The following is an 11,501-nucleotide window of genomic DNA, read 5'->3' as shown; positions in this document are numbered from 1 at the left end:
CTAAAAGGCACTTATGTTAAAATGCTACTTAACATTCAGTAATATTCGCTTCATTCAACCCTGGACCTTTCTTAAGTCGTAAAAGAAGAATATTAGACTGTTTTCGTTTAGTACCACAGAACAAAGAACTACAGAAAGGTCTTAAAACCATCAGGGTTTTCAGCTGAAAGAGCACAAAAATAAATCGCCGCTGTCGTAACAAAACTTCATACCCCTTAAACGGAAACGGAGAAGGAAATAAGTTCTTAAAGGAGAATTGCATTGATCTGTTTTCCATCAAACTTCCTGCAGAATGAAATGCTGCAAATTTTAGTGCTGAGATGTGAAATGCTGCGTTCTGGTGGTGACAGAAACCAGACGTCTAAAGAGTTTAATGCCTTTAAAGTCTGCATCGCAGAAAGTTTTTACATGAAATGGTTATGAATACGCTGCCTGACACTGTTTCATGATAGGTTTGAGAGGTTGTTTGAAGATGTTGAGATGTTCTGGCCTAAAATATGTATTTTTCAAAAACATTCATGGTGGAGAGATACATGTAGGGTGTACAAAGAAAAATGGTCCCCAGAGCAAATGTATTTTTTAGATTTACCGCTATTTTACTGCCATTTTACTGGTATTAACATCATACAAACTCAGGACACATACAGTCGTAGGCAAAATTACAGGGACTATTGATTTTTTTTAAAGTGGAAATAAGTTCACATCCTTTACAGAGAACACACTTAAAAAAATGACTTTTTTCTGCTAATTTTAATGCTCAGTTTCTGTTTATTGGTAAAAAAAAAAAATAAAACCTGAAGTGTAAAATGCTCCTACACCTTTACGTTTTATTTTTTCCCCCCAATATGTTAAATTCCACAAATAAACAGTAAATGTGTATTAAAATGAGCAGAAGTGTGTTGTCTGTAGAGGCTGTATTAACTTATTCTTCCTTAAAAAAATCAACAACAAGCATCATTTGTATGGGGCACCCAAACTTTTGCACACTACTGTAGGCTGACTTGTAGTAAATAAAATAGCTATAGACATCCCGACCTCTGGTTCCTATCACCACCATCACAAAAAAACACACATGAAACATTTTTGAATGACCTCATTCTCATCTCGACAACTGAACTACACAGTCGCTGTGAAAAATCAGTGGAATTCCCCCTCAACTTTAACAGGCGTTAATGTAACGAGATTTTATTCCAAGTACGTTTGAACCATTTCTGTTGGTCCAATCATCATGAAATGGAGTTACGAGGTTTTGTTACGACAGCGACGAAATGCAAAAACGTTACATACAGTATGCATACGGTTTAGGTAAAAACATTACATACAGTATGCATACGGTTTAGGTAAAAAAAAAAAGAAAAAAGAAGTGACAGATATCCAGATACTCATCTCTGAGTGAAGTAGACTGGATGGTAAGTGCTAAGTTGTTTGCAAATGGTTCACTGAACCATATTTAAACTCTGAAAGTGAGCTGACAGATTGTGCGATGATTCAGGCACCTCCACGCTGCATCCTCACTCGTCCTTGTTCGTGGCTGGGGGCTGAAGGGTGAAGCCTGAAGTGCTGAGGTTGGGCGTGCGCAGCAGACAAGCGCTGAAGAGGCCAATGACACCCAGGTTGAGCAGGAAGGCCAAGGCCAGAGCCCCCAGAGTGCCCAGGAAGGAGGGCCCAGCCGAGTGGGCCATCAGCCAGCTCTGGCGCGAGCTCATATCGGCCAGCACCGCCTCCATCTGGAAGTGGGTGCCCACTACTGCGCAGATGTGGAACAGCTGGTGGCTGTGGCCTGGCAGAGGTTTAGCAGAGAACAGTCAGGGAAATCGTGCAAACGTATGCATGGAAAGTCTCAACAACGCAGTCAAAGGAGCTCTCAATTAGACCCCATTTAATGTTTAATGTGTCTAAATAAATTACACGTCATTGTTTTGCTTCATATTTAATGACTTTTCTTAATTAAATGGGGAAAACTGAGAAACATAAAATAAACACATTTTGTACACATCAGTGTGCAGTTTGACCCCAGACTGTTTAAGCCATATAAAACATAAGAAATATTAACATTTTAGACACATTTGTTTGGGTATAGTGATACTGAGGTCACTATAACATGCTATTTTATAATATTCAAAAAAATCCCTCTGTTTTAGAGCCTTAACTTAATATTACCACACCTGTACTAGTGCGAGAACCACTAATAGTTCAGGGAGGGGAAAACAGTCCTCATGAGAATTTTCTGGGGTCAAATTGAGCCCAAGGATAAAAGATATTAGTAAATTTGAGGATAACAAGAGGGTTAAAAGAATAGTTTGGCTTAGTTTTAAACCAGAGCCACAAGGCTAGTGTAATGATGGGTTCTTTGAGTGTTCATGGTTCTATATAGAACCATTTTCTTTACTTGACAGCATAACAATAGAAGAACCCTTTTGGGTGCTATATAAAACCATTTTCAAAAAGGTTCTATGTAGAACCATCTAGAGCATGTTCTGAGGAACCCTTTCATGATGAAAAAACCCTTTAATTATGCAGAAGATTCTTTGAGTGTTCAAGGTTCTAAATAGAACCATTTACTTTAATAAAGAACCCTTCAACAAGCATCTCTTTTCAGAGTGAATGCAGGTTGAGTTGATTGTTATGTCTGTTACCTAGCAACTGATGAGACGTTCAGACATAAACACATAACTAATTAATAATTAATCAAAATAACGTAAACAAAAATGGAGGTTTAGTATAGACAGCTGAGTGTGATGAAGAATATCGTGACTGCGCCCCCTGCTGTTTAATATGGGCATCGCCCCCGTTTCAGTTTTCTGTTAGAGCCTTCATCGCACACCACATAATTAAATTGATCTTCTCATTTTTCACTGTCATCGCTGCAATATTTTACTGAGCAAGTTTTCATCTACATAATGAGAGGGAATAGATAATCTAGATAATGAGAGGGAATTAGATAGAAGGGTTTGTGTGGGGATTTTTTTGAACTACAGAGTTTCAATCTCACTCATAACTGAAACCAGCATTTTATTGTGTGACTGAGTGTAACATCAGTATTAATTTAGCAATAGAACACTTGAGGTCGTGTGTTATCGCGAAATAACATCGAGGCCATAGATCATCACAGCCGTGATGTTATTCGCGATAACACACGACCTCGAGTGTTCTATTGCTTTTATACAACAGTTAAATACATAAAGTAAGAAATTAATAATTTGGGCCTGAACGTGTCATTTAATATGTTTTAATGTCAGCAATTCCTTCCGCCAAATTATAGTTCCTTAACAAGCAGCTTGTTGCTACGTCAGAGTAACGAACTCCGCTCACTCGCTGCACGTGTTTGTTTAAAACCCGTGATGTTATGGTGAAATATCAGCTCAATTAGAACGTTTCTCAACCAATCAGCTTGCATGGCCGGAACTAACTGTTGTATAATGCAGTATTAATTAGTGAACTTGCTATGTCTGTCACAGTTGCCGAAAACAATGACGTTCTCGTTAGAAAGGATAATAGTAGAAGTGGACAGTTAAAACAGTAGTGAAGACGCTGTTAGGGTTATCCTAAGGTTAGGACAGCATCTAGGGAATGTCGTATCTTGAACTGCCCTGTGGTGGAGTATAAAGCTCAGATATTTCAAGGTTTTTAACTATAGGAACGTATGAAGTTAGAGAAAAAGTGTAATTCACTATTACAGTTTTTAGACTTTCATGACAATTTGAAAATTCTGACTCATTCTTGTTACACACAGCAGAATGTTAACTGTATAAGCCTCTTATTCCCACTGCAAAACTGAAAAAGCCAACATGTCTCAGCTGATCACCCAAATTTGTGGCAAAGAGTAGGACTGGTTTTGCAGAACTACTCCTTTATTATATTTTAAGATAAACTGCCAATTAATCTACTCTTCTCCATTAATTATGTGATTTATTTGACATGGTATGATCTAACAAAGTAAAAAAATAGATGTTTATTATTTAGTTTGTGTCCCAAACTACCTTTCAAAACAAGCAAAACCATGAACAGATATTGTCTATATAGTCTAACCTCAGTCACGGTTTATAGCTACTCTGATTAAACATATCAATTATAAGCGTATCCATATCGCCGTGGATTGCTCAATGTGTGCGCATTCTCACTCAGAAACTACCACAGTGTGTTTAACAATAAAGGCAGCATTCGGCTTCTTTTACACAGTGATAGAAAACAACGCAGTGGAACACAGAAAGCTCCACTTCCACAGCCTGATCTATTTTACTATGACCATTTTTATGTGACTGGACTCCTCTGGGGGCAGATTTCAATGAGTTAGGCTGCATTCAAACAGTAGATGGAGTGTGTTCACTCTATATGGCAACATATGCTAAGACAGGATGCGGATTCCACAGGCCAGACTTGTTCTGAGGCTGACTGCATTTTTTAGCTGTACTTAGCGTTTTTATTTAACCACAGATTTTTATGTTACAAGGTGAAAAATGCTTGACTTAGGTGTCAATTTTAAAAGGAAAGCCAGTCCATAAAGAGAGCTCCGTCTAAATCCTCCTAAAAGAAGCACAATAAGTGCTTGTTTCTATCCATTTAGTGTGATGTGGTGTTAAACGTCCTGCCAGCATTGCCAGACTGGGCTGATTCCCATCAAATTGGGTGGATTTCTGTTGGATTTGGCTAGAGGAAAAATGCTTTTGCAAATCAAAGTAATGAACTACATAACTTAATGACGCAGCTTGTTAACTGTGGAGGCTGCCGATGAAATTTGAATAGGCCATAACTTCTCCCTACAGCCAATCCATTATAAAAACTTGACTGACATTCATTTTAGTCACTCTGTCACTCGGTTAAATGCTGTATTATTGCGTTTTATGGTAAAAATGATCTTAGACTGTTTTTGGGTGCATTTTGATGTTTTTTGGCTGGAAACTATAGAAAAGTTCAAGTCTCTTAATGTATTGCCAGCTAAACGTTCAGTTTGATAGGGTTAAAAACCGTAATGACTTATAAAGACGGGTAACAAAAAAGCTAAAATGTATCCAAGCTCTTTACCAATGTAGTCAAAGCGTCCAGGAGCCAGTCTTTCGGGGAGGTGAGAAGCGAACAGGAAACCCGTCAGGAAGGCAAAAAGCAGGTGGTAACAGTGACTGCTCACAGCTTCAGTGTGATTACAACTCCCGCTGAAACACAGCAGCAGCTACACACAGAAAGAGAATTAAGCTAATGACTGGCCAAGTGTACATTATATTGCAGACTCTAGGCTTATTCTTTGTTCATACAGCCATTATAGAGCAGCTGCAACATCTTTGCATAGTCATCTGAGTGACTGTTACTTACTCTGTAGAAAAGGGGGATGTTATCAAAGATAAATGGTACAACGAAGGCGCTTGTCCGCAGGATTTTACTCCTGTGTGGAAATTGCAGTTCTAGAAATCTACAAAAAAGGAGAAGAAAATGTTTAGTGTCATGCAAGACCGGCATTCCCCTGCAGACCAGGCAGCTGACACGCCACAGCACACAAGACAGAAAAGAACCACGTGAAAAGACTCATATTACTCATGTTACATACTGTAATTAATGTCCTGAATGGGCCATCATGACATTTTACCTGACGATTATATATGTGCAATCAACAATATGATTTTTTGGTCATTGTGTGTCGACTGTTAAAGTAAAAAAGTGCCAAAAAGTGGCCAAATTAGTTATTGGCTATCTCAAATAGCTCAAATAAACATTAAATATTACTCACAGCTGCTCTCTAAACAAGTTAAAGCAGCAGGAAGAAGAACTTTTGTTGTTTTCATGATGTCTCAGTAAATGTGTTTTCTGATTTCTTTCATTTAATGTAATTGTGCAATTGCCTCGACCCAACGCCCAACACCAATTCACATTCTATTTCTTGCTAAGTAAACTAGGGATCAGAGGTGGAAACAAGTAAGTCTCGAGTCTTGATTCGAGTTCCGAGTCAGTGATGGCAAGTCTCAAGTTGAGTCCCAAGTCAGTAGTCCTAATCTTTGAGTCCTGAACAAGTCAGTCTGCATTCTTGAGCTAATATAAGGCCATAACACTGAGTAATGGTAATAGTACTAGCCTTTTAATGACAGCTTATTAGTAGTGAATTTTTTATAATTATTATCTTACCTTTCCAACTAAAATGCAAAATCCATGGTGTGGCATGCGCCCCCCCCCCGGGCCCCGACGATGACGGCTGTGAGAGCCGGCAGGAAGGCGGGGCCCGAACACCCAGCGGCGACAAACCTTGGCCAGGACGGCGGGGAGAGACTGCGAGCTCCGAGCGCTCTCGGAGCAAGAAGGGGAGGGGGGAGAAGGGCTCCAGTCCTCCTGGGAGCTGGGACTGGAGGCTCGAGGGGTGGTGAGAGGGGGGCTCCTGCCCCCACGCACACCAAGGGCTGCCGCTCCGCCAGCAGGCTCCTGACCATCTGACGGGTCCCCACTCGCGGCTCTCTCCCCGCCGTCCTGGCCGAGGTTTGTCACCGCTGGGTGTTTGGGCCCCGCCTTCCTGCCGGCTCTCGCGGCCGTCATCGTCGGGGCCCGGGGGGCGGGCGCATGCCACATCATGGTACACAGATAACCATGGCATACTATATACACAGAGCACTGCACTACATATGAAAAGAATGTGAAAAAGTACCGAGTCATAACGCTGAAGTCTGAGTCATTAGTGTTGAAGTCAAAGTCGAGTCGCAAGCATTTCTCGATTTTCTTGAGTCGAGTCACAAGTCATCAAATTCATGACTCGAGTCAGACTCAAATCCACCCCCTGGTAGGGATGCACTTGTTTGGTAATTCTCGGAGGATTTACACATTAACAAAACATAGGCCACTGTAAAATTTATTTGTAGTGGTTGATTTACATTAAGTGGCCAAAAGTATGTGGACACCTGAGCATCACACCTATTTCAGCTTGCTGGACATCCCAATTCAAAATCATGAGCATTAATATAGAGTTGCCTCCTTTTGCAGCTATAACAACCTCCACTCTTCTGGGAAGGTTTTCCACAAGATTTTGGAGTTTGTCTGGGGGAATTTGTGCCCATTCAGTCAAAAGAGCATTTGTAAGGTCAGACACTGAAGGCCTGGCTCTTAGTCAACGTTCCAATTCATCCCAAAGGTGTTCAGTGGGGTTGAGGTCAGGACTCTGTGGAGGCCACTGGAGTTCCTTCACACCAGACTCATCAAACCATGCCTTTACGCAGCTCCTAATGCACAGTACTCATGCTAATGTTGCTTCTAGAGGCAGTTTGAAACTCTGTAATGAGTCATGCAACAGAGGACAGGTTTTACATGCTACACACTTCAGCACTTGGAGACCCTGCTTTGTGAATCTGCATAGTCTACTGCTTCGTAGTTGAGCTGTTGTTGCTCCTAGACGCCTCCCTTTCACAATGATAGCACTTATGGTTGACCAGGGCAGATCTAGCGGGTACACACATTCGACAAACTGATCTGGCATGTTTAAAGACACTGAGCTCTTCTGTACAACCCATTCTACTGCCATTTTTCTCTATGGATTGCATGACTATGTGATAACACCTGTTAGCAATGAGTGAGGCTGAAACACTTGAACTCAATCATGAGCGGTGTTCACATACTGTTGTTCATTTAGTGTGTTTTAGAGTACAATAAATAGGTCATCTGTCTGATACCACTAAAAAATAAACAACTATCTGCCCATACCAATATGATTCTGATATAACTGTGCATCTCAAAGGTAGACATGTGATTGTAAATGTCAACAACTGTAGAAAATAACTGTGATTGGGTCAGATAACTGTGACAAGGTGACTATAATAATTGTGATTGTGATATTTCTTAATGTTTCAATGAACTTGCATTTTGTGTGATGTTTTTTCAATAGGCATTGTATATCACACAGTGTACATCTGAAATACACATTACTGGAGTACAGTTAGAGACCATGGCCTATCCTTGGTGGTCAGTTTGTGACCACAAAGCCCCTCTAGGCTGGATTTTTTGGGGTGGTGAACCACTCTCAAGCTAGCAGCGACAACTCTGAGTAGGGGGGATCTGACAAATTGTGTATTACAGGCAAGACAGGTGTTTCTAATAAAGTGGACGCGGCAGGTTCAGCATGCTATTACATGCTATCTGTGAACATTAGCCATCATTTGGCTCAGCAGTCTCAGCAGTTTTTCGAATTGCCTCCAGGCTTGATGTCACTCCTGGGCTTCATGTGAATGCCAGTCAAATTAAACATGTGGCTGCACATCCCTTCCACAGACTGCTGTTCTAACCACCCTGCTACCACTTCCTTTCTTACCCAACGTCCCTGGGTTGTACTATTACTGAGCGTGATTAGTTTGTGTAACTTCAAGGTTGTAGGCACATATAGCTGCCTCAGACTGGACACTTTAAAAATGTGCTGTTATGAAACATGTTCACTGCTTTGTACTAAATAACAGAATGCTTTAATTATTTCCTCTTTACTGGGATGTGGAGGTGGGCGATATGACAAAAATATAATATCACGATACTTTAGGAAAGTTTTCAGAATATACGTGACAATATTTTGTGTTTTTGAAGCTTAAGAAATTGGAACAGAAAAAAAACAAGCTGAAGTGCCACATTTTAAAATGCCATCAAAAACAATGATTATAAATTTTCACACACATTTTCTAAGCCACTTATTAAGGATCCTCGTTGCCCGGCTGGGGAATCGAACCAATGCCTTTCTTGCTGTGAGGTGATAGCGCTACCCAGTGCGAAATATTAAATTATTTTCACATAAGAATAAATGAAGTTTATTTTCTAACACAAAGTATTCACAACGATTTACATTACTACTTCTAAAATGAACAAATGCAGTGCTTCATGTTTTCTCCACCTTCCTGTGATGAAGCATAATGAATACCCAATGAGTGATTTCAGTTTCCGAATGGTGAAACCTCAAAAGGTGCTTAAGTCCAAAGCTTGAAGTCAGCTCTTGATTCTCAAAAGTCCAGGCCTAGTGTGCAGACTCAGTGCATCCAACAATAAAGACAGCATGGAGCTACTTTTATACAGTGATAGAAAATGTGGTACCACACAGAGAGCGGCGATTCTACACACCGCTGTAAGGTAAGTTAGGCTTAATGAGAACAGACGAACCACCACGATGTACTCTGTTATGTCTGTGAAAACCAAAGCGTTAGAAGGCTCGGAGCGTTCCTTACCTGGAGTAGCAGGACATGCTGGTGCAGAAGATCGTGTTAGCGATGGCGATGGACACAAAATGCTGGTGGAGCCAACTGTTGACCCAACTTTCGGGCATCACGTAGGAACCGTATGTGATAGCACAACCTGGAGGAACATGGAGGATTGGAATCATTTTCTAAAACAATATGAGATACTAAAACATGTTAAATGCTAAACATAGTAAACAACTGTAAAACTTACATAAATCAGCAGATTATGTAGAATATGTCACTGGGCTAGTCTAAAGCAGAGATCTGAGAGGATTAGATCAAATCTGAGAGGTCTGGACTATTAACCTGGTATTTAGAGTTTTTTGTAAGCAGATTTTAAGGGATTTTGAGGCAGCAGAGAGGATTTTAGGTTTATCAAATTACTGCAAACTAAGGTCTTGTCCCAGTTACAACTCTAAACCCCAAGACACCACTTAAAGTCCACTTCCACTGTTTTTTTGCAAGAGTGCAAGTTCTTAAAGTGCATTGGCTCATTTATGTAACCCTACAGTTATGTCAGTTATGTAATAAAGAAAGCAGGGGCTGCAATCAGTAGGCAGTACTGTACAGCACAGCCAGCTCATTTGAATGGCAGCTTCTCGAGCTGTCAGCTATGGCTGAAAATGCATTTGCATGAAGTGCGGCATTTCATAAGGATAATTATCCTATCATGCAAATAGGTTTTCTTGTGAAAACAAGCATGATTCTTTTCATTTGAAGCGATAATTTGGTGAAAATGTTCCCCTTCTTCTCAAATCTAGTCGATCAGCTACGACATGTTTGGTGGTTGAAGTTTGCTTCTTTAGTTTTAAGTGCATGCCTGACTCATGACACACCTGAACAAAAACTGTTGAATTGTTAAAGGGGAACTGCACCTATTTTTCAATATTTTTGCATGGGTAAAGTTTTTGAGATGTAAAAACCTCATTCAGAGCAGTCTGATGTGAAATGGTTTACAGTGGTGGTGATGGGAACCAGGGGTCACAATGTCTACAACACTAATATAGCCATTTTATTTATTATCCAAAACCACCAGTGAACCTTCACGTCTTCTGGATTTTATATGCAATGTCGATGATGGTAAAATAGCAGTAAATCTTAAAATCTGAGCTTTCTCGGATGCCCTGCGTGTACCTCTCTACCATGCATGGATTTTTAAAAAATATGTCTTTGGCCAAAAGAATATCGCAGAACTATTGTAAAACAGTGTCTCAGGCATCAGGCAACACATTTGTAGCCATTTTATGGAATAACCTTCTGTGAGGGAGCTTTTAGGGGCATTCAACTCCAAACTGAGAGGAATCAGATGTCTGGTTCCTATCACCACCACTGTGAACTCTTAGTTTTTGGTTCTAAACTCTTAGAACTCTTAGAATTAAAAAAAAATCAGCAGAAAAATAATAACACTATTAGAAGGTTACCTTTGCAAGTACTTTATGACACATGCATAAGCCTTTGAGCATTTATGAACAGCTTATGTCAGTATTCACAAGATGACATAAGACCCTTTTTATTAAATAATTGACACTGTATTGATGTAAGAGGCCTTTAACTAAAGTGACAGAGATTTGTTACATTTATAAGACTGTTATGAAGAACTTATAAGGCCAAGGCCTAGTTAAGATCACCTAAGGTGATACAAGAAAACTTACAAGAAAATATATATAGAAATGTATTAATGTAGAAAATATTTAGTGATAATGATGAAGGCATAAGAATCTGCCACAGAGTTGAGACATGGTGCTCTTAACTAGGCTCCTGTCTTAATAGTCTCATGTGTTAAATTACATGGGAATGATGCCTTACGACAGTGTTACATATGGTACAAATGTCTGTCACTTTAGTTTAGGGCCCCTTTATATTCAAACTGGGCAATATGACAATATTTACTGTTATCATTATAAATTAAAAATGCTTTTCTGAGCGTATTGTGGATATCAACAGTACTTAAAAATCACTTCACAACAGCATGTTTGACTAAAAAGAGCATAATTAGTCCTGTTGAATTGGATTTTATTGCAGCACAGTGTGTGACATGTTGGGCATCAGTTCATAGTTTTTGATAGTATTTTTTGTGGCACTACTATGTTTGTTCTAACTTATCAGTCGTCAGACATCAAAACACCTGATGTCATCTTGCAAATAATGACATAAGCGGTTCATAAATACTCAAGTGTACCTTTTTAACCATATTATTAAGTGCTTATGCATGTGTAATGTTCTTATGGAGGTAGCTTTCAAATAAAATATCATAAAAATGGACAAACGTAGATTGCACAGTTGAGCCTGAATTTCATACGTTTTTTTTTCCAATGTGTTTCTTGA

At 39.7% G+C, this 11,501-nt stretch overlaps 1 protein-coding gene across 2 annotated transcripts in view; it reads right to left on the bottom strand.

Annotated features, from left to right (window-relative positions):
• Positions 1 to 976: 976 nt before the first annotated feature.
• paqr6 (progestin and adipoQ receptor family member VI) overlaps positions 977 to 11,501 on the bottom strand; it is a 32,628-nt gene continuing 22,103 nt past the window's right edge. For both annotated transcript variants that reach the window (XM_036558157.1, XM_036558156.1), the window contains exons 5-8: positions 9,165 to 9,291; positions 5,308 to 5,404; positions 5,023 to 5,167; positions 977 to 1,780 (exon numbers count right to left, since the gene is read on the bottom strand). In XM_036558157.1, the coding sequence (XP_036414050.1) occupies positions 1,512 to 1,780; positions 5,023 to 5,167; positions 5,308 to 5,404; positions 9,165 to 9,291 (638 nt within the window). In that variant the 3' untranslated portion in view covers positions 977 to 1,511. The remainder of the gene's footprint in view (positions 1,781 to 5,022; positions 5,168 to 5,307; positions 5,405 to 9,164; positions 9,292 to 11,501) is intronic.

The sequence above is a fragment of the Colossoma macropomum genome, unplaced genomic scaffold (assembly GCF_904425465.1).
Source record: "Colossoma macropomum unplaced genomic scaffold, Colossoma_macropomum, whole genome shotgun sequence".
NCBI classification, from domain to species: domain Eukaryota; kingdom Metazoa; phylum Chordata; class Actinopteri; order Characiformes; family Serrasalmidae; genus Colossoma; species Colossoma macropomum.
The sequence above is the reverse complement of the archived record's forward strand: the minus strand, read 5'-3'. Positions and strand labels throughout refer to the sequence as shown.